The sequence below is a fragment of the Microtus oregoni genome, unplaced genomic scaffold (assembly GCF_018167655.1).
Source record: "Microtus oregoni isolate MIOR12 unplaced genomic scaffold, Mior012 000165F_ref0000029, whole genome shotgun sequence".
Taxonomy (NCBI): Eukaryota; Metazoa; Chordata; class Mammalia; order Rodentia; family Cricetidae; genus Microtus; species Microtus oregoni.
In genome coordinates, this window is record NW_024544820.1 from 637,214 (window position 1) to 661,596 (window position 24,383).

The 24,383-nt window shown below is 39.1% G+C and overlaps 1 protein-coding gene across 1 annotated transcript in view; it reads left to right on the top strand.

The window, feature by feature from the left end:
• Window positions 1–1,230: 1,230 nt before the first annotated feature.
• LOC121445209 (V-set and immunoglobulin domain-containing protein 4-like) overlaps window positions 1,231–24,383 on the top strand; it is a 31,042-nt gene continuing 7,889 nt past the window's right edge. Inside the window, exons 1-4 of the mRNA XM_041647230.1 lie at window positions 1,231–1,337; window positions 3,504–3,860; window positions 10,931–10,993; window positions 11,998–12,219. Of these exons, the coding sequence (XP_041503164.1) occupies window positions 3,584–3,860; window positions 10,931–10,993; window positions 11,998–12,219 (562 nt within the window). The 5' untranslated portion in view covers window positions 1,231–1,337; window positions 3,504–3,583. The remainder of the gene's footprint in view (window positions 1,338–3,503; window positions 3,861–10,930; window positions 10,994–11,997; window positions 12,220–24,383) is intronic.

Genomic DNA, 24,383 nt, shown 5'->3' on the forward strand with positions numbered 1-24,383 from the left:
TAGTCTGGGTATATGTGAAAGATAATGACTTTGAAAGTGGATATGGGATGTAATGGGGAATTTCAATTATTTTCCATTTAAATAAATCGGGATAGTGTTGTGTGGCATGAAAGAACATAAATTTGGAATCACGCAAAACTAAGAAGGATTCCTGGTTCTACTTATGTGTGATCCTCAGCTGACTGCAGAGTCTCAGTTTACTTCATTCCTTCTTTCCTTTCTTGCCTTCTTCCCCCCTTTACTTCTTCCCTCCTTCTTTGAAAAGGGATAATATTTAGAGCGACTACATTTAGTTAGGGAACATCTCTTTATTGTCTTATATCATTGTGAAATAAATTAAAAATTTCAAAGTAATATAGCATATTCCTTTTAAGTCTAGAAAACTACAAATATAGCTTGCCTTTCTCTTAAAAGAAATGAAAAATAAATGCCTTTACAAAAGCATTATAAAGTATTAATTAAAAATGAATCATTTCTTGTCATCAGAGATATGGCTACTGGCAATAGTTAGTCAACAAACTTTCCCATTACGACAGAACAACTGTGCCCCTAGGCTTGACAATTAATAAAAAGGAAATTTCCATGTGGAAAGCCTTCTAATACATGAAACTCATATTGTGAAGCACTCAGATGTCCCACCTCCCAACTGTCCATTTGTATTGAGGGTTAATAGTACAACTGATGAAAATTACATATGCTAGAACAACTTTATCTTCCCCAGACCTACCAGAAATGAAAACATCCCTGCACTGGAGTGAGCAGACTCAAAATTCTTGCCCTTCACTGGCCTCAGAGAAAGTGCAGTCCTAGGAGAATGACAAGCTGTTTCAAATCTCCAGCCTTAGGTGGGGTCAAAGGAAAGAACCCCATGTGATTATTCTGAAATACGGAAGGAGGGGTGTGTATGATAAGACTAGCATTTTGGGAAAATACAGAGAAGAAGAGAAGAAACTAACAGCCACCAGAATTTCTAGTCTCTTCAGCAGCAGGAGGATGGAAGAAAGAACTGAGGTGGCTTCACATAAGACGGAGATCTTGTTGGTCCTGCTGATCCTGGGCCACCTAATAGTGCTCACCTACGGTAAGGTAGCACACTGATGCCTGACTACCACTTCTACCTCAGGCAGAGGATGTGGGTGTTGATGTTGAGTGTTTATTGAGAAAAGCTTGTTTTTAAATGGTCAGTAATAGTTATATGCAATTCTGTAAGCTTTCTGAACTTGGGCAGAAGGAAAGGAAGTCGTTGAAATCTAGTAAAAGTTCCAGAAGCTGCCTTGGATAGAAATTGAAACAGTTCTTCGCTTGGAAAATATTTGCATGATTTTCCAGTATTTCAGGTATGTCAGAAGACTTCAAGGTCACCCAAACCTCCTATATTCTCCTTTTTCCTTGAAAATCTACAATAATGATTGACTTCTCATTTCCATGCTTTGATTCTTGCCACAACATACCATCACCAGTGAATAGATATTTAATAAGTAAGTGTGATGTAAGTGTGACCTTTGAAGTAACCTGTAGCCAGGCATGGTGGGGCACACATTTAATCCCAGCACTTGGAAGGCAGAGGAACTCTGATTGATCTCAGTGAGTTCAAGGACACATTGGTCTATATAGAAAACTTTGAGTTGTCTTGGGTTACATGGTGAAACTCAGTAATATGCACCATCAAATAGAATGGTTTACAGGTGCTTAACATTTGCTGTTCATACACTTTAGAACACAGCCATTTGCTGCTCTCCACCAGGCTATATCCAGGCGCATGCCCAAATAGTACTTGTGTTGTGCTAAATCCCCTTCTCTGTTGTTTCTATCCAAGAGCTTCTCACTATCAACCCAGAATACACATGATTCCTTTTCCCATGCCAGCACTTCAAATGTCTGAGGAGAGGAAGAAACTGTGCCCCCTTAACTCTCCTCTTCTCCAAGCTAAATATCTCTAGCTTCTTCAGCTTGGTACATTACTAGCTGCTGAGATAACTCACTTCCTTATGGACCCAGTAACCCAGTTATAGGGACTGTTTGTTGGAACTAATTCTAGATACACAGCCCAGAAGAGGTTGGGCTATCTCATAGGGGCATTTCTGTGAATCTTCCTCCACACTCATTTACAACTCAAGGAAATGAAGTGCCTTTCAGGAAACTAAGTACAAGTAAGAACTAAGTAAGTTTCAGTATAGGGTAAAGGGATTCTTGCTGAAGTTTTGCTTGTTTCGTCTTCCTAGAAGACAAGACTAGCTAGATCAATCATAATTTGAAGTATCTAGCAATACCAAATTTTTGCTGTTCTTTTTTTAACCAAAGTTGACCTATCTAATGGCTAAAATATGACATGAATGTTCTGAGAGTTCCTGGTGAGGGAAAAGACCTTAGACTCAACTTCCTTGTCCCCATTATTAGAAACTCTGGTCCTTACAGTGCATCCAGGAAGATGGACAGCATAACCTCACTCTGTTCACAAGGCATCGTATTCTACCTGCTTACCTGAAGTATGTGCTAAATGAAAAAGATTTATTCAGTAATACCTTGCATGTTGAAACTACATCTACCAGGAAAGACATTGCCTAAATACAATTTCTGGCCCCAGTTGAATAAAATGCAAAAGGATTGCGATATGAGCTTATATATGAAAAATTCTAACAAAACACAATGAGTCCCTGTCTTTTCTTGCCTCTGGGCTCCTCTCCCCTGCCCATCAAGTGCAATTTCCTTTGGTTCTACCACAATAACTAGCCCATCCAGCTCTGGAGATTTATTCGGGTTCTTTTCTTTTCCAGGCCAAGCGTGGATTAAACCCTTTCCCCCCTCCGAATGTAACTTTCTAATGTTTTTTATAAGAACTAAAAGGAAAAAAAAAAGAGAAATAAGGACCAAAAAATCAGCTAGGTTTACTTGCAAAGTACAAGGTTCAAAGCTCATAGCTAATGGTTTGGTCTGGCAGGAAAATTCATCCGGGCCTTTTGCTTCACCTTTCAGTTCCCTTATCGATCATCTCTGTCATCCTTCCAGAAGAGAACGTGAGTTTGTGTCCCCATCACTGAGCCTTTTCTCTTGAGTGAACAAAAGGTGGTAATAGAGCAGAGGGCTGTTTCAACCATGAATCTACACACACACACACACACACACACAAAAACTACTTCCGTTTCAACTATTTGCCATTCTTTTTCCCGCATCTCATTTGAAAATAGTGAAAGAAAAACTATGGGCATGTAAAATATCATAGAATCCCTAAAGATTGGTCTATCCTAACTCTCCATATTCTGTTTGGGAAAAATAAATGTCACCTCCTAGCAAGACCTGAAACCACTCTAGCTAAAGAATGTTAAGGACTTCATCCCACACACTGACTCGGATTGATGAGAAAGCTATCAGCAGAGGCCAGGGATAACCAAAGAATGAGTGAAGGGAAAGTGCTTTTTAGAAAGGTATTGAGCCCATCACTCGCCCTCACTCAGGTGAGCATGTCAACTGTTGCTTGCTCATTTTACTTTCTTCCCTGTCTTTAGGCCAACCCATCCTAAGAGCGCCAAAGAATGTGACAGGGACCCGGAATGGGGACGTGACATTACAGTGTGTCTATACTCCCATGAGAGGCTACAGTCAAGAGTCTGTGAAATGGCTGGTACGACATGGCTCTGATCCAGTCACCATCTTCCTACGTGACTCCTCGGGAGACCATATCCAACGGGCCAAATACAGAGGCCGCCTGAAAGTGAGCCAGAAACTTCCAGGGGATGTGTCTCTCCAACTGAATTCCCTTCAGATGGATGACAGGAGTCACTACACATGTGAGGTCACCTGGCAGAGCCCAGAGGGAACCCAAGTGATGAGAGATGAGATTATAGAGCTCCGTGTCCAGAAATGTAAGTCACTGTGAGAGCGAAATGCATTGGTAAACAAAGACACGATAGAGTACTGTAATCCTAGACACCTCTGAGAAATTGAGAGGCCTTGGTCTCTAATCCTATGTGCTAATCACAAGATCCTCGAAGTCATCACCCCATTCAAGAATTTAAATAGTGCTGGGAAATAAATACAAATGCATCACTTTCAAAAAAGCTCTTCGTGGGCTGGAGAGATGGCTCAGAGGTTAAGAGCACTGATTGCTCTTCCAGAGGTCCTGAGTTCAATTCCCAGCAACCACATGGTGGCTCACAGCCATCTGTAATGAGATCTGGTGCCCTCTTCTTGCCAGCAAGCACACAGACAAACAGAACACTGTATACATAATAAATAAATAAATCTTTTTTTTTTAAAAAAAAAAAAAAAGCTCTCCTTCTGCCACGCCATCACTCCTAGATTCGCCAAAGGCTTTCTGAGAGACCTGGTCCCCCACTAGCTGTGCTTCCCAGTTTACCACAAGGTTTTAGAAACTGAAATCTGCATTGTCCTCTACATAACAAAATTCCAAACTCTATCCATTCACATCTAACCACATTAAATTCTCTGCAGCAATAGACTTGCCGGCATTCCTTCCTCCTTCTTTTAGCCACTTTGACTTGGGTTTTCTACAGTTTGTCTGAGTGATTCTGCTGAGATTATTTGCTGGCTCTTCTGTTCATTACATTAAGTGTTCTTGAAGTTTAGATTATTGTTAGTGTACAGCTACAGTAGAGGGCTTTATTTTCTTCGCTCAACTTGAATATTTTCATTTCTAATCTGCCAGTCTACAGCTTGTCTCTCTTCAGTCTTTTAATATTTCTTTTCCAGTAAAGATATTTTTTAGTTGGATGTAGTATCATGGTAATTTAATGTTTTTTTTATTCCTCTCTGTGTTTTAGAGGTTGTAACCAGAAAATCATTGCCTCTACTCAGATCTTTTTTTTTTTTTAATGCTGAATCCTAATAGATTCAGAGTTCCCAATCTCACATTGCTGTCTTTAATCCACTTTGGTTGATTTTTGCACAGGACAGTAGAGGTCAGGTTTCAATCTTGATGATGCCCACTTTTCCCAGCACCAGTTATTGAAAAGGCTACCGTTTCTCTGGTGTGATTTTGTACATTTACAAGAAATTAGTTGCTTTCAGACATATTTGTTTATTTCTGGAATGTGTACACTGTTTTACTGGCCTATGTATCTTTGTATAGTAATATTGTACTGGTTTGGCTAATTATACTTCTGTGATATGTCCCCAAATCAGGAATTGTAATGACTTCAGTCTTCTTTGAGAACTGTCTATCCACATACTTTAGTCATTTCAAAATTGCATTTGCCTAATTATTCTTGAGTTATGAGCGTAATTTCTTTATTTGGATTATTAAAGTCTTTTAAAATGATTTTTACCATAATAATTATTATTGTTGTTTATATCCCAATTGCATTTTACCCTCCCTCCTCTTCCTCCAGTCCCTCTCTCCACTTCCCCTTTATGCTCTCCTCCCCAATCCATTCCCCCTCATTTCTATTCAGAAAAGGGCAGGCTTCCTATGGATATCAACCAAGCACAACATAACAAGTTGCAATAAGACTAGGCACTTCCCCTCGTATTAAGGCTGCACTAATGCAACCCAAAATAATGAATAGTGTCCAAAAATCCAGCAAAAGAGTCAAACACAGCCCTTGATTCCACTGTTAGGAGTCCTACATACAGAGGGCCTAGATCAGTCCCACATGGGCACCCTGTCTCTGTGAGTCACATGAGCCCAGGTTAGTTGATTCTATGGGTTTTCTTGTGATGCCCTTGCCCATCTGTCTCATACAATCCTTCTTCCCTTTTTCACAGAATTGCCTGACCTCTGCCTAATATTTGACTGTGACTCTTTGCATCTGTTTCCATCAGTTGCTAGGTGAAGCCTCTATGATGATTATTGGGCTAGGCACCAATCTAGGAGTATAGCAATATATTATTAGGAATCATTTCATTAGCTTTTTTTTCCAGTCATGTCTGGTTCTACCCTAAGTCTCTAGGTTATCCAACCTCTGAGTCCTGGTACTCCATACAATGTCGGGGATGGGTTCCCTCTCAGGGCCGGACCAGATAGTGGTTGGTCACTCTCACAATTTCTTTGCCACATTTACCCCAGCACATCTTGTAGCCAGGGTAAATTGTAAGTTGAAGGTTATTTGGTTGGGTTAGTCTTATGAAATACATTATTCACAAGTATTCTCCCACTTCTTCATGTTGTCTCTTACAGTTCTTGAGATGTAGTTATATGCAAGTGTTTTGCCTGCATGTATATTCATGCACCATATAGGTGTATGGTTCCTGTAGAATTCAGAAGAGGGATCAGATGCTCTAGAAACTGGAGTTGTAGATGGTTTAAGGTATCATGTGGGTGCTGAGAACCAAACCCAGGTCCTTTGCAAGAGCAGCCAATGCTCTTAATTGTTAAACCATTTCTGCAGCCCAACATGTTGCCTTTTTACTTTCATGATGGTAACATTCAAGGCTCCAAAGTTTTTTTTGTTGAAGTCTAAGCCTATTTTATCTTAATATTTGTGTTTTTGTAGCATATCCCACCAGACCCAATATTCCTTAAGTTTCTTAAGATCTGAGTGGAAAAGAACAGGGGGGGTGGATGGAATGGCCCAGATGGGGAAAAGACAGAGAGAAAGAGCAAGAAAGAGATATCTTGATTGAGGGAGTCATTGTGGGCCTAGTGAGAAACCTTGCACTAAGGAAATTCCCAGGAATCTCCAAGAATTAGCCCCAGCTAAGACCCTAAACAATGGTGGAGAGGATGCCTGAACTGGCCTTCTCCTGTAATCAGATTGACTACTTACCTTAATTTTAATCATAGAACCTTCATCCAGCAAATTATAGAAGCATATACAGAGAACCACAGGGGAGTATTGGGCTGAGCTCCCAAAGTTTAGTGGAAGAGTAGGAGGAATGAGAATATGAGAAAAGGGGTCAAGACCATGATGGAACACCCACTTAAACAGCTTACCTCAGCTAATGGGAGCCCACCAACTCTGGCCTGACAATCAGGGAACTAGCATAGGACCAAACAAGGCCCTCTGAATGTGTTTGACAGTTGCATGGCTGGGGCAGACTGGGGGCCACTGGCAGTGACACAGGGGTTTATCCCTACTGCCTGTACTGGCTTTTTGGGATCCTATTCTCTTTGGGTGGATACCTTGCTCAGCCTAGATATAGTAAGGAGGGCCTTGGACCTTCCCCAAAGCAATCTGCCTTACCCTCTCTGAGGAGTGTATGGGGAGTGGGGGGAGTGGGAGGAGGGGAGGGAGTAGGAATTGTGATTAGAATGTAAAATGAGAAAAGATTGTTTTTAAAATAAAAAAGTAAATAGATTAAATTAATAAAATTTTTAAAAGATCTGGTAGAACTGAATAGTGAAGCCACTTTAGCTTGATTTTTCCTTTCTTAGTAGTTCTTTAACTAGCAATCCAGTATTTTTTTTACTTGTTTAAATTCCATAATTTCAAGTTTCCTGATTCATCTTTTGAAGTTAACATTTACTTTTTAATATTTGTTTATTATTTTAAGTATATGATGGTTTTATCTGCAAGCATGTGTATATTAGTTACTTTTCTATTTCAGTGATAAAATCTTATAACCAACATATAAAGGAGACCAGAGCAAAGACATGATTGCAGGAACAATTAGAGCTTACATCTTGATCTGAAAACAAGAGGCTGCAAGAAGGAGAACAGTAGAACTGGCACAAATCTTTTGAAACTTCATAGCCCACCCCTAGTGACACATTTCCTGCAGTAAGGACACACCTGCTAATCCTTCCAAAACTGTTGCACCAACTACGAACCACAGTTTCAAATATATGAGCCTATAGGGGCCATTTCCATTCAAACCATCATAATGTGTATGTACAGAGTACCTGCCTGGCGCCTGTGAAGGTCAGAAAGACACATAGTTTCTCTGGAACTTGAGCTATATACAGAAATGAGTGGCTATGTCAGGGCTGGGGACCATCCCCATGTCTTCTGCAGGAGCAAAAAGAACTCTTAACCACTGAGCCAACACTCCAGGCCCTACTCCTCATTTTATTTTATCCAGTTAGAGAACATGTTTATTATTTCAGATATTTTTAAAATTTACTAAGATTTGTTTTATACACAACATATGGTCTGTTTCCAATAATGCTGCAGGTATACTTAATAATAGTATCTACTTTGCTATTATTATATGAAGTGTTCTATATATGTCACTGCTGGTTAACAATGTTGTTCAACCCTTGAATCTCCTTAATCTTCTTTCTAGTTATTAAACAGATCATTTAAAGTGGGATGTTGAATTCAAATTATGATTGGTAAACTAACCATTTCTCTCCCCAATTCTTCTAAATTTTCTTCATGAATTTTGGAGGCTCTAGTATTATCAGTATATATTTATTAATGAACTTTATCCTTCACCAAAAATAATGTTATGATTATAAGTTGTTGTTCTTTGTACCTAGTAAAATTTTTTCTCAAATATAATTTGCCTTATATCAGTATAGTCATTCTACTTATATGTTGGCTAATGACTGTATGGTACATCTTTTAACATTATTTTACTTTAAAACCTTGTTTTGCCTTTGAGTACTAAGCAAGGATATCATATAGTTAGATATGATAATCTGAGACTCTCTGCCTTTAAATCTGAATTCTTCTACTTCTATTTAATCTAAGTATTAATAAAGTAAGATTTATCTCTGCCAATTTTCTATTTGTAGTCTTTATACTTATTGCTATATTCCTTCATCGCTTCTACCTTTGATGCCTGATAGATAATTTCTAGCATATTATATAGTTCGATTCTTGTTTAGTTTACTGTGATGGCTATTTTTATGTCAACTTCGTAGAAACTAGACTCATTTTGTATGAGGGAACCTCAACTGAGAAAATGTCTCCAATAGACTGGCCTGTGAGCAAGCCTGTGGTGTATTTTCTTGGCTAATGATTGATGTGAGAAGACCCAACTCACCACAAGCAGTACCACCCACTGAGTGGTCCTGGGTGCTAGAAGAAAGCAGGCTGAGTTAACCATGGGGAAAAATCCAATAAGCAACATTCCTCCATGGCTTCTGCTTGTGAAGTTCCTGACTCTAATTTCCTACCATGAATCCCTGCCATGACTAAGTGATAGAACATGACCAGAAGCTTGTAAGAAGAAATAAACTCTTACCTTCTCCAGTTGCTTTGGGTTATTGTGCTTTATCACAGCCAAAGGAATCTTAACTAAGACATTTACTAAGTATTTTCATTATTTCTGTTTGTGGGATATCAACAATTCCTAATTTATTGCATTTATTCCAATTTAATTTCATAATATTTGTATACAGCTCAATTTCTTATCATTTAGTTCTATCATTACCGCAAATTGCATCTTAGTATATTATAATTGTATGAGTATTGATATAGTATTATTGTTTTGTAGGGATAAATAGATAGCTCAGCTATTAAAAGCTAGGCTTACAATCAAAATAATATTGTTTTGTAAAGTGATTTTTTAAGTCAGATTGGAAAATATGTTTACACTCAGTATTCACCAATAGAGGTACTTCTCCTGGTGCCTTTTAATTTCTTCATATTAGTTTTGGATATGATTCACTGTCCCTTCATTTTACCTTAAACAATGCCTTTTGACAATTCTTTTGGTCCTATCTTCTAGAGAGTATTCTCACAGTCATTGTTTATCCGGGAAATGTCATGATTTCTGCCTCATTTTTATTTGGAGGTTATTTATGTTTTAGATGGGGGTTTCCTTTGCTACCCAAACTTAATTTACACTTGCAGATCACATTCTCACTCTACTTATTTGTTTGTTTGTTTCTTTGTTTTTTAGGACTTTTGTTGGTGATTTTAAAATACTAATTTTGTATAGTCTTGTATATTCATGGTCATGAGATAACCATTGAGTTCACTATTTGATTATCTCAGAAGTCAGTAATAACTGGATAGAGATTTTCTTAAGAGTCAGGAGAAAATAAACCACGTATTATTTGCCAGAGAACTTTGTTGCTGGTTTAACGATGATATCAATGTGTATCCAGTTTATAATTATAGTATATTGTTTATTTGCTGTTAATATGAAACCTCAAGGTTAATCATAAGTGTGATCTTATACTTTTCTTATATTTTTTTCTGGATGTGCACAAGACTTTAAGAAAGGATATGCTATCTTTGACTCTGGGAAGTTGCCAAACTTTTCACACTTTCTGGAGATATCTCATTTTTGAGCATTTCCTTTTAGTCTTGATTATTCCATTCTTTCTCCAAACTGTTATCCATTGCTTTATGCTCTGTGCGACAAATTTTCTCCTAGCCATATAGAGAGACTTTTAGTGCAGATGCTAAATAAAACAAGCATTGGGAGTTATGGCTTTTAAAGAAATCATTAGAAAGGTCAAATAAAGATAGTATTTCTGGAATGAACTTCTTACTTTTGTACCTGGAGTAGGGTATTAATTTTTATTACCTCTGAGGAAAGCTGAAATGCCACAAAGCTTCATTTTATTACTAAAACTGGGCTGTTTTTCTTCCATAAGCACTATAAGTTCCTACGAACCAATGTCCCAAATTCTGGGAAAAAATGACAATACCAAAATATTTCAGTTATGCCTTTATTTCTGTGAGGGGCAAGTTTTAGAAGTCATTACTTTGACATTTTCATTGAAGTCACCAACTAACACCTTCTTTGTTGTTCTTTGGAATTCTTCCTCAAGAATGACTCATTATATTTTAGTCAAAATTAGTGATTACTAGAATATATTCCCTCAGCCTAGTCTTCACACCATCTCAACTCTAGATATAGGTTCACTGACGTCTTTGAACCCTGCCTTATGACCACTACCTTAGAGTGATGTGTGAGGATTAAAGAACAGGCAATAGAAGTTACCAGCATCATGATGGAAGGGTTGAGAGGTACAACCTAATTCCTAATTTTAATAGTATCATTTTAATAGTATCTTCAATTGTTTATCTAAAGGAACCAGATCCCTGAACCTCACTCCTTTTTTCCCTTGCAGACCCCTCTAATCCAACTATAATCAATGTTGAAGCACTTACAACCATGCAATCCCCCTTGGAAGGTAAGTTTTACTAGAGCTTTGTTACTGAATTCTTGAAACACATTTGGAAACCAAGGAGATGCAATTCCACTGACTTTGGGCAAAGAAATCACTGTGTTACTCAAAGAGATCATGGCAATAAATTAATGAATACAAAAGAAATGTAGCAAATATTTAAGGGTAGTACAGAAGCTGAATCATGAATATACACTTTTCTTTGTGAAAACAAGCTAAAAGAAAGCAACGTATCACATTTTTCCTAATCTGATTTACTATGTGACTTTGAGCATTCTACTTCTTTGTGTATCTTCTTCCACTGGAAAGCCTTTATAGCAAAAATCTGAGAGGTTTCACTTTGTAGTACAATATAGACTAATAATATGGCTTGCTGCAGGATATTTGATTGCACTGTGAAACCACAAGACTGTATTAATAAACTCACCCTTAGATCAGGAAGCAGACCCAGTGACTAGTTGACAAGAATTAGCCATAGAGAGTGCAGAGGATGCAGGAATATGGATAGAGAGATGCACAGGAAGGAGTAGGGAGGGACTTAGGGATTCATGATCTTTTTATTTTAGGACAAATAGAGAAACTCTCTTGCTGAGTCTCTTGTCAAAAGGAAGGTCAGCTGGTTGCTTCTCAGCACCTCTGAGTTGTCAGGTTTTCACCCAAACGTCTGACTCCCAAATCTTTATTGATAGATAGAGCAAGAGACACTTAGTTAAAAACTACATTGGCAGCTACAACAGAGCCAGTGCTGATGGGACCAGAAATCCCGCCAGGTCATGAATGATCTATCTGAGCAGCAGAATGCTCAATGCAGGGCAACAGAGCTGCAGATGGTAGTAAAATTATCAGTAGAGTTAGGTGTAGCCACTAAGCCAATGGAAAAACAATGACTAGACACCTTGGAAGCCCAGAAGAGATCTCCAGCAAAGACATCAAGCCTTTTCTGCCATCAACGACCCTCACATCTCTTCAGTGCGAGATAGGCCTCTGACCTGGATTCTCTGTTCTCATAGCAACAACTACAGTGAAGTCAACCTGTGACTGGACCACTAAGGAGAATGGAAAATTTAAGGAGACCACTGTTGGCCCAGTGGATGAAAAACATGAGAGGACCACTGCTGGCCCAGGGAATGAAAACCATAAGGAGACCACTGTTGGCTCAGTGAATGGAAAACATGAGAGGACCACTGCTGGCCTGGGGAATGAAAACAATAAGGACATCATTGATGGCCCAGGTAAAAGCAATATTTTATGCTATCTTTCTTCTTTGACTCTAAACTGTGTGTTACATTATAAGTTTCCTATGTGGAATTCAACTCCACAAACCCAGGAAGAGCCCAGGAACTAAATTGGATACTTATGATAGAAATGGAAAGATAATGATACAAGAATAAAGAGTGAGGTTGTGGTTAAAGAAATGGATAAATGTGTTCTTAGTTTGTTTTCTATTGCAGCAGCAATATACTTCTCAAAGACTGGGCGCGATGGGTGGAAAGTAGGATTAGGAACATGAACTCAGCCATCTACCCTAAGGAGACAGGAAGTGGAATAGGTAAAGATCAAGGCAGTCCTCCACTACTTTCATTCTTGACTAAGGGCTTTTTGTAGCAGATCAGAGTTGATTTTTATTCACCAAAAATCTCAAAGATCCCCAAATCAGGAACTCAAGGACTAAAATCTCAAAGAGAAAATAGCTTGTATTAGTTCATCTCAAACTTCTAGTCAGCTAATATGCACTGATATGCCTAAATCAATTCTTAAAATAATGAATTTCTTTCACATTAATAGTTGACTCGTGACTCTCAAACTATGAGATCCCCATTTTCTTTTTCTTTTTTTTTTTGTTAAATTCTGTTTGAGATTAAAGGATCCCAACAATCAGTTACACAGTATTTCAGTAAATAACTACACAGTACCTATAGACATAGGCACATTTTATAGGTATAGGTTATATAATGTTAATTCACCAGAACAATCTCCAGAAATTCTGTAAACCTAGAGTTACATCAGGCATTTCTCTGACTATACTAGCATAAAACTAAAACTCAATAAAAAAAGGAACATTGGAAATTATACAAATAAATGAATGCTAAACTTTCTTCTCAGTAATGAATGCATGAAATGTCAAATTTTAGAAAATTTCAGCAATGAAAATGAAAGCAACTACAGCAAAGTTTATCAGAAGTAACAAAACATCAACAACAAAACTAAGATGCTGCTTTAGAAGGGCTTTGTTTTAGTTGCTTTTCTACTGCTGTGACAAAACACCATAAACAATATAGCATATAACAAAGAATTTAACTTTGTGTTCAGAGTTCCAGTGTTTGTCCACATTGGCATCATTGTAGCCAGACAAGCATGGCCAAACAAGCATGATTGTGAAGCAGGAGTTTAGAATCAGCATCCTTTATGGGCAAGTAGGATGAAGAGAGAGCTAACTGGTTATGTTGTGTAGTTTTTACATCAGAAAGCCCACCTACAGTGACACACTACTTCCAAAAAGGCTATACCTCCTAGTACTACCCAAACCACTGAATGGAGACCAAGGATTCAAACATGTAAATGTATGAGGCCCATTTTCATTTAAACCACCTCAGACCTATATTGGAAAAAGACAGATTTAAGATAAACAAACTAGTCCCTCTGGATGTGGTTGACAGGTGTAGAGCTGGGGCAGACTGAGGGGCCACTGACAATGGCACCAGGATTATCTAGTGTAGACTAAAGGATTCCAACAATCATTTACACCATACTCTACTGCATGTACTGGCTTTTGGGATCATATTCTCTTTGGATATATACCTTGCTCAGCCTAGATGTAGTAGGGAGAGACGTGAACCTTCCTCAAAGCAATGTGCCTTACCCTCTATTAGGATTAGATGGGGGTGGGATGAGACAGTGCGGGGAAGGGAGTGGGAATTTGGATTGGTATTTTTTAAAAAAATCAAATATTTTAAAAAAAAAAAGATTAAACAAATAATTATTAAAAATAAAAAATTAAGAAAAACCTCAAGTAAAAACTGGAGGAAGAAGGAAATAATAAACATTGGACCATAAAAGAATGAGGGAAGATATTATGTTATCAAAAAACAATAATGAACTGAACAGAAGCAAAACTGGCAATCTTGCAATATAAGACAAAGGATTCCAAAGGAATAAACTGTAGCAACAAGAAGAAGCAGTCAGAAGAGACACAATGTAAGCAAAGACTCCTTAAGTATTTTTCTTTTTTTTTAATTGAGAAAAGGAGTAAAAAAAAAAAACAAGTTTCCAACTCCTCCCAGCTTCCCATTTCCCTCCCCCTCCTCCCACCATTCACCCCTCCTCCCACCCTTCTCCCACTCCCCCCACTCCTTTCCCCCTCCCTCTCCAGTCCAAAGAGCAGTCAGGGTTCCCTGCCCTGTGGTAACTCCTAGGTCCTCCCCCCTCCGTCCATATCTAGGAAGGTAAACATCCAAACTGGCTAGGCTCCCCCAAAGCCAGCACATTAAGCAGGATCAAAACCCCATGCCATTGTCCTTTGCGTCTCATCAACCCTCATTGTTCGCCATGTTCAGAGAGTCCAGTTTTATCCCATGCTTTTTCAGTCACAGTCCAGCTGGCCTTGGTGAGCTCCCAATAGATCAGCCCCTCTGTCTCAATGGGTGGGTGCACCCCTCGTGGTCCCGACTTCTTTGCTCATGTTCTCCCTCCTTCTGCTCCTCATTGGGACCTTGGGAGCTCAGTCCAATGCTCCAGTGTGGGTCTCTGTCTCTATCTCCATCCATCACCAGATGAAGGTTCTATGATGATATGCAAGATATTCGTCATTATTGCTCTAGGATAGGGTCATTTCAGGTTCCCTATCCTCAGCTGCCCAAGGAACTAACTGGGGACCTCGGCTTGGGCACCTGGGAGCCCCTCTACGGTCAGGTCTCTTGCCAACACTAAAGTGGCTCCCTTAACTAAGAATTGTGGTTCCATGCTCCCCTGTCCAACCTTCATTTATCTCAATCCTCCTGTTTCCCCAAGATCCCCCCTCCTTCCCTTCTAACTTTTCTCTCCCCATCTCCCCTTACCCCCATCCCACCCCACATCCAAGATCCCAATTTTCTCCCCAGCAATTTTGTCTACTTCCCTTAGCCAAGAGGATAACTATATGTTTTTCCTTGTGTTCACCTTCTCACTTGGCTTCTTTAAATTCACCTATTGTAGACTCCGTGACCCTTATTTATGGCTAGAAACCAATTATGAGTGAGTACATCCCATGTTCATCTTTTTGGGTCTGGGATACCTCACTCAGGATAGTGTTTTCTATTTCCATCCATTTGCATGCAAAATTCACGATGTCATTGTTTTTTACCGCAGCGTAGTACTCTAATGTGTATATATTCCATACTTTCTTCATCCATTCTTCCATTGAAGGGCATCTAGGTTGTTTCCAGGTTCTGGCTATTACAAATAATACTGCTATGAACATAGTTGAACAAATGCTTTTGTCATATGATAGGGCATCTCTTGGGTATATTCCCAAGAGTGGTATTGCTGGGTCCAGGGGTAGGTCGATCCCGAATTTCCTGAGAAACCGAAACACCGACTTCCACAGTGGTTGCACAAGATTGCATTCCCACCAGCAATGGATGAGGGTACCCCTTCCTCCACAGCCTCTCCAGCAAAGGCTATCCTTTGTGTTTTTGACTTTAGCCATTCTGACAGGTGTAAGATGATATCTCAAAGTTGTTTTGATTTGCATTTCCCTGATCAATAAGGAAGTTGAGCAAGACCTTAAGTGTCTTTTGGCCATTTGAACTTCTTCTGTTGAGAATTCTCTGTTCAGTTCAGTGCCCCATTTTTTAATTGGGTTAATTAGCATTTTAAAGTCTAGTTTCTTGAGTTCTCTAAATATTTTGGAGATCAGACCTTTGTCTGTTGCGGGGTTGGTGAAGATCTTCTCCCAGTCAGTAGGTTGCCTTTGTGTCTTAGTGACAGTGTCCTTTGCTTTACAGAAGCTTCTCAGTTTTAGTAGGTCCCATTTATTCAATGTTGCCCTTAATGTCTGTGCTTCTGGGGTTATACATAGGAAGCAATCTCCTGTGCCCATCTGTTGTAGGGTATTTCCCACTTTCTCTTCTATCATATTCAGTGTGTTCAGACTGATATTGAGGTCTTTAATCCATTTGGACTTGAGTTTTGTACACGGTGGATAGATATGGGTCTATTTTCATTCTTCTACAGGTTGACATCCAGTTGTGCCAGCACCATTTGTTGAAGTCAGGGATGGTAATGCCTCCAGAAGATCCTTTATTGTATAGGATTGTTTTGGCTATCCTGGGTTTTTTGTTTTTCCATATAAAGTTGATTATTGTCCTCTCCAGATCTGTGAAGAATTTTGATGGGATCTTGATGGGGATTGCATTGAATCTATAAATTGCCTTTGGTAGAATTGCCATTTTTACTATGTTGATCCTCCCAATCCAAGAGCAAGGAAGGTCTTTCCATTTTCTGGTATCCTCTTCAATTTCTTTCTTCAATGCCTTAAAGTTCTTGTCAAATAGATCTTTCACTTCCTTGGTTAGATTTACCCCAAGATATTTTATGCTGTTTGTGGCTATCGTGAATGGTGAAGCTTCTCTGATTTCCCTCTCTGCTTCCATATCCTTTGTGTATAAGAGGGCAACTGATTTTTTGGAGTTGATCTTGTATCCTGCCACATTACTAAAGCTGTTTATCAGCTGTAAAAGTTCTTTGGTGGAGTTTTGGGGGTCGCTTAAGTACACTATCATATCATCTGCGAATAACGAAAGTTTAACTTCTTCCTTTCCAATTCCAATCCCCTTGATCCCATTATGTTGTCTTATTGCTATTGCTAGAACTTCAAGCACTATATTGAAGAGGTATGGCGAGAGTGGACAGCCTTGTCGTGATCCTGATTTTAGTGGGATGGCTTTGAGTTTCTCTCCGTTTAATTTGATGTTAGCTGTCAGCTTGCTGTATATAGCTTTTATTATATTTAGGTATGACCCTTGTATCCCTAATCTCTCCAAGACTTTTAATATAAATGGATGTTGAAAATTGTCGAATGCTTTTTCAGCATCTAATGAAATGATCATATGGTTTTTTCTTTCAGTTTATTTATATGCTGGATTACATTGATAGATTTTCGTATGTTGAACCAGCCCTGCATCTCAGGAATGAAGCCTACTTGATCATAATGGATAATTTTTCGGATGTGTTCTTGGATTCGGTTTGCCAGTATTTTGTTGAGGATTTTTGCGTGGATGTTTATGAGTGAGATTGGCCTGTAATTCTCTTTCCTGGTTGAGTCTTTGTGTGGTTTTGGTATCAGAGTAACTGTAGCTTCATAAAAGGAATTAGGTAATGACCCTTCTGTTTCTATATTGTGGAATACATTAAGGAGTATAGGTATTAGCTCTTCTTGGAAGTTCTGGTAGAATTCCGCATTGAAACCATCTGGTCCTGGGCTTTTTTTGGTAGGGAGGTTTTTGATAACAGCTTCTAATTCTTTGCGACCAACAGGTCTGTTTAGATTGTTCACCTGGTCCTGGTGTAACTTTGGTATATGGTATTTATCTAAAAAAGTGTCCATGTCCTTTACATTTTCCAGTTTTGTGTTATACAGGCTTTTGTAATAAGATCTAATGATTCTCTGAATTTCCTCTGTGTCTGTGGTTATGTCCCCCTTTTCATTTCTGCTCTTATTAATTTGCGTATTCTCTCTCTGCTGTTTGATTAGTTTGGATAGGGGTTTATCAATCTTGTTGATTTTCTCCAGGAACCAGCTTTTTGTTTCATTGATTCTTTGGATTGTTTTCTGTGTTTCTATTTTGTTGATTTCAGCCCTCAGTTTGATTATTTCCAGTCTTCTACTCCTCCTAGGTGAGTCTGCTTCTTTTTTTTTCTAGAGTTTCAGGTGGCCTGTTAAGTCTCCAATATATGCTTTCTCTGTTTTCTTTAAGTGGGCACTTAGTGCGATGAACTTTTCTCTTAGCACTGCTTTCATAGTGTCCCATAAGTTCAAGTATGTTGTTTCTTTATTTTCATTGAATTCAAGGAAGACTTTAATTTCTTTCTTTATTTCTTCCTTAATCCAGGTATGGTTCAGTAGTTGACTGTTCAGTTTCCATGAGTTTGTAGGCTTTCTGGGGGTAGCATTGTTGTTGAATTCTAACTTTAATCTATGGTGATCTGATAAGACACATGGGGTTACGAATATTTTTTTGTAACTGTGTAAGTTAGCTTTGCTACCGACTATGTGGTCAATTTTCGAGAACGTTCCATGAGCTGCAGAGAAGAAGGTATATTCTCTCCTATTTGGGTGGAATAATCTATAGTTGTCTGTTAAGTCCATTTGCTTCATTACCTCCATTAATTCTCTAATTTCTCTGTTAGGTTTCTGTTTGATTGACCTGTCCATTGGTGAGAGAGGAGTGTTGAAGTCTCCTACTATTAGTGTGTGTGGTTTGATGGCTGCCTTGAGTTTTAGTAATGTTTGTTTTACGTACGTGGGCGCTTTTATATTAGGGGCGTAGATATTCAGGATTGAGACTTCATCCTGATGAATTGTTCCTGTTATGAAATGTCCCTCTCCATCTCTTCTGATTGATTTAAGTTTGAAGTCAACTTTGTTAGAAATTACTATGGCCACACCTGCTTGTTTCTTAGGTCCATTTGTTTGATAAGCCTTTTCCCAGCCCTTTACTCTCTGAGTAGTGCCTGTCTTTGTGGTTGAGGTGTGTTTCTTGTAATCAGCAGAATGTTGGATCCTGTTTTCGTATCCAATCTCTTAGCCTGTGCCTTTTTATAGGTGAGCTGAGCCCATTAACATTAAGTGATATTAACGACCAGTGATTGTTAACTCCGGTCACTTTTTTAGTAGTAGCGTTTGTGTGTTTCCCTTCTTTGAGTTGTGCTGTTGAAGGGTCTCTAGATGGCTGAGTTATTGTGGGCATTGTTGGACTCCTTGGTTAGTGATTTTCCTTCTATTATTTTCTGTAAGGCTGGATTTGAGGCTACGTAGTGTTTAAATTTGTTTTTATCCTGGAAAATTTTGTTTTCTCCATTTATAGTGAACGAAAGCTTGGCTGGATATAGTAGTCTGGGCTTGCATCCATGATCTCTTAATTTTTGCAGTACATCTATCCAGGACCTTCTGGCTTTCATGGTTTCCATAGAGAAGTCAGGCGTAAGTCTGATAGGTTTACCTTTATAAGTAACTTGGCCTTTTTCCTTTGCGGCTCTTAATATTCTTTCTTTATTCTGTATATTTTGTGTTTTGATTATTATATGGCAAGGGGATGTTTTTTTTTTTTTTGATCCAGCCTATTTGGTGTTCTGTATGCTTCTTGAACCTTCTTAGTACATCTTTCTTCAGGTTGGGAAAGTTTTCTTCTATAATTTTATTAAGTATATTTTCTGGACCGTTGAGCTGCCCTTCTCCTTCTTCTACTCCAATTATTCTTAGGTTTGGTCTTTTTATTGTGTCCCAGATTTCCTGAATGTTTTGTGATGAGAATTTGTTGGTTTTGCTGTTTTCTTTGATCAGTGTGTTTATTTTCTCTATGGTATCTTCAGTGTCTGACATTCTTTCTTCTATCTCTTGTAATCTGTTGTTAGTACTTGTCTCTGTAGTTCCTGTTCGTTTACCCAGATTTTCCATCTCCATTCTTCCCTCAGTTTGTGCCTTCTTCATTGCTTCCATTTCATTCTTCAAGTCTTGAACTGCTTCCCTAACCTGTTTGATTGCTTTTTCTTGTTTCTCTTGGTTTTCTTGCATGTCTTTGAGCGATTTATTCATTTCCTCTACCTTTTTGTTTGTAATCTCTAATTGTTTATGGCAGTTTTTCACCTCCTGTTTAAGGTCCTCTATTATTTTCATATAGTTCACTTTTGAGTCGATTTCTTCTATTTCTTCTGGAGTAGGGTGTACAATTCTTCTTATTTCGGGATCCCTGGATTCTGGTGGTGTCATGTTGCCTTTCAGGTTGTTGGAGGAATTCTTGCATTGGCGCCTTCCCATCTCTTCCTTCAAATGGAGTCAGGAGAGGCCTGGTGTCTTGGTCCAGTCTTTGCTGTGATTGACTCTCTGGGTATATCTCTTCAGTGTAGAAGCAGGAACCGTTCCCGTCCAGATGGGATTCCTCTGCTACTAAACAGGGCCACCGGTAGCCCAATGATCCAGGGCCAAAAGGATGAATGGAGCAAGGGGGGGGGCGGTATCCAGAAGAGCACAGGAAGCCTGGCGCAGGAGCTGACGGTGCCCAGGCTCCCTAACAGGGGACCCTGAGGCCTGCCCGGTATGCAGGCACTCACTGCTCTGGGTGGGTAGCCTTAGTGTAGGAGCTTAAAACTGAAAAAAAAAAAAAAAAACTGTTCTTGAGTGCTGGTCCTAGCATACAGCAGGGCAGGGTTGGGGAGCGGTGCTGGGGGGGTCGGTCGTGCGAAAGAAAGACAGCCCTACAGAAGGAGCTGGGGGAGGGGGGGTTTGTGCTCTCTTCCGGGACAGTCCGCCCCTGGATAGCACACACTCACCCGTCCAGCTAGGATTCCTCAGCAACTCGAGATCCCCATTTTCACCTGTGTCATAGGTCATAGGTCATATGTCAGAACCCTCCAAATTATTTCATGGTCTTGTAACCAGTTGTGAATTCCAGATATACCACAGAACATCTATGAATCCAGGTATCCATCAAGTATCTGTTTTGATTATTCAGTGCGAAATAGTTTAATAACATTACTCATTGTTTCACGCTCTGGCTTTGTTTCATTGAAGGCATACTTCTTTTTATAATACTGGGGATAGGACCAGTGGTCTCCAACAAGCAAGATATATGCTTTACTAATAAATAAAATAGAAAGCACAGCAAAAATCATCAGGAACATATAAGACCATGTAGAAGACTGAATTTCAAGGATGGGTAATAAAATAGAAATACATAAGAAAATACATAAAGAAAACATTAATGAACACAACTAAAATATTTGAGACCAAACCTAATAGCCCACACAGTGAAAGAAGCAGAGATTAAGTAAAAATGCTTAGACAATGTATTCAATGAAATTATAGCTAAGAATTTTATAAACCTAGAGAAAGAAATAAACATCCAAATAAAGTACTGGCCACTATCATACAACAAAAGTATATGCTCAACTATGTTCATAGCAGCATTGTTTGTAATAGCCAGAACCTGGAAACAACTTAGATGCCCTTCACTTGAAGAATGGATGAAGAAAGTATGGAATATATACATATTAGAGTACTACTCAGCAGTAAGAAACAAGGACTTCTTGAATTTTGCTTACAAATGGATGGAAATAGAAAACACTATTCTGAGTGAGGTAAGCCAGACCCAAAAAAAGGAACATGGGATGTACTCACTCATATTTGGTTTCTAGCCATAAACAAAGGACATTGAGCTTATAATTCGCGATCCTAGAGAAGCTAAATAAGAAGGTGAATCCAAAGACAAACATATAGGCATCCTCCTGAATATTAACCTTCATCAGGCGATGAAAGGAGACAGAGACAGAAACCCACATTGGAGCACCGGACAGAAATCTCAAGGTCCAAATCAGGAGCAGAAGGAGAGGGAGCACGAGCAAGGAACTCAGGACCGCGAGGGGTGCACCCACACACTGAGACAATGGGGATGTTCTATCGGGAATTCACCAAGGCCAGTTGGCCTGGGTCTGAAAAAGCATGGGATAAAACCGGACTCGCTGAACATAGCAGACAATGAGGACTACTGAGAACTCAAGAACAATGGCAATGGGTTTTTGATCCTACTGCATGTACTGGCTTTGTGGGAGCCTAGGCAGTTTGGATGCTCACCTAACTAGACCTGGATGGAGGTGGGTGGTCCTTGGACTCCCACAGGACAGGGATCCCTGATTGCTCTTTGGGCTGACGAGAGGGGGGGAGTTGAATGGGGGAGGTGGAGGGAAATGGGAGGCAGTGGCGGGGAGGAGGCAGAAATCCTTAATAAATAAATAAATTTTTAAAAAAATAAAGTACTGGCCAAAAGATGTACAGGGAAAATGCCAACTCAGAAACAGAGGCATAAATGTTCGCATAACACCAGATCTCTTACCAGCAACACTAAAATCCAGGAAAGCACAGAATGATATATTTCAAGCTCTGAAAATAATTACTGTCAACTGAGATTAGTATAGTCAACAAAGTTATATCTTAGAATTGATTGAGAATAGAAGCCCCTGAGATGTGGATATGGGTAACAGGGCAGTCCCTGTATGAACAGCCTGAGAAGACAAGATGCCCAAGTGCTCATTGTGTTATGCTGTGAAAATGAAACCTGAATTGTGTTGGTTACCCCAAATGTTGATGATTCTAGAATCATGAAACATCTACCAAGGAGAACTGCAGATAGGGAGTGGTAACAGCCCAAGAAAGAGATGCCTGTTGCAGGCAGAAAGGCGGGAGTGGCAGAGTCATATAACCTTTGTGTCATCAGAAATGAGGTTACATGATTTCACGTCTGCCCTGATAGATTTTAGTCTCTCTTTGGTCCATTATTTCCTTCCTATCCATCCACTTCTCCCTTTTGGAATGGTAATGTGCATTCTGTGTCATCTTATGTTAGAAGTATGTAATCCACTTTTTTTATTTTATCTGAGGATACAGATAAGACATTTACTTGGGTCTCAAAACAGATGTTGGACTTTTAAATGGTTATGAGGCTGTCACAGATTGTGAGGCCTTTTATTTAGAGTTTGACTAAGCACATTTTGTACTATGATGTGGCCATAATCATATCAGGGTCAAAGAGTGGGATATGGTGGCTTGAATGTCCCCTATAAATTAATTGAGTTTTTGTTCCCCAACTGGTGGAAGTACATCACTGGGGTTGGTCTTTGAGAGTTTATAGCCTCACGCCAGTTCCAGATCCCTTTCTCTGCACTGTCTTTGTTGTTGACAAATGTGATTGATCTCGAGGCTTCCTGCTCCTGCTGCCATGCCCATGCTTGCCACCACAATTTCCTGCCATTACAGACTCATCCATCTGGAATCATAAACTCCTTGTTCTTTAAGTTACCTTTGGACCTGATGTTTTATCACAGCAACAGAAAAGGAATTACTATAGTAAGGCATATGTGTTTAGAGACTGATCTATTTCTTACAGTCTTCCAGTGCTTTATATAAATTTTAAAATATTTTTAATATTCCTCCTGATTTCATCGAAGTCTTACAACTCCCTTTTCATCTTTAATTTCACTAATTTGAGGTTTCTTTCTCTTTTCTTGGTTATTTTAGCTGGGGAGTTTGTTCATCTTAATCTATTTAAAGAACAAACTATTTGGTTAATATTGTGTATTGTTTCTTTGGTCTGTCTTTCATTTATTTCAATCCCTAATCTTTATTATGCTGAGTTTGGGATTGACCTCCTTTCTTCCTAGAGCCATGTGGTATGTATTCGTTACTTTTCTATTATATGATGAGACAACATGACCACGGTAACTTACAGAGGGAAGGGCATACTTTGAAATTACAGTTTTAAAGGGTTACAACCCATGATAGTGGAGTGAAGCAGGTGGCAGGCATCAGGCAGTTGAGAGCATTTAAGTCCAGCCACAAAAAAGAAGCCAAGAGAATAAACTCGGGGTAGCACATGGATTTTGAAGCCTCAAAGTACATCCTCAGTGAAATACTTCCTCTAACAAGGCCACCCCTCATAATACTCCTCAAACAGCAACCAACTAGAAACCAATTCTAAATCCCAAGCTGCCTCACTCAAGTTACCATATTCTACTCCCTAAACTTAATAGTCTGTTGGCCACATCATAAAGCAAAATTCATTTAGTCCAATTTCCAAAGTCCCCACATTCTTGCACAATTAGATTACTATTTGCAAGTCCAAAGTCTCTTCTGATTAAATTGATCTTTATGATTACATTGAACCCATCAGAAACATTATAATTAAGACAATCTCTTAACTGTAATGCCCTGTAAAATAAAAAGCAATTATATCTAACATACAATAACACAGAATATACATTACCATGATAAAAGTGAGAAATGAGGCATAGTAAGGACCAAAGCAAGACTGAAACACGAAAGTACAAATTCTCAAATCCCATAGCTCCATAGCTCTGTGACTGATATCAGAGGGCTTACATGTTTCTACCCCTCTGATTTTACTGCCCACAACACCATTCCCTGTCAGGTCGTTTCCACTTCCCTTCTACAGATGCCTTTCAAGGTCATTTGCCCTGTAGTAGAACCTTCATGAATGAACTTTCTTGCCCCATTTTGACTAACCTTAGATTCTATTTGAAACCACAGGGGAAGAAAGAATTCATGACCCACTAACTTCTGCAATCTTCATTTCTGCAAAGTCAGTTCCATGTGGACAACGGTGCTGAGTTTGACTGTCAGATTAACTTG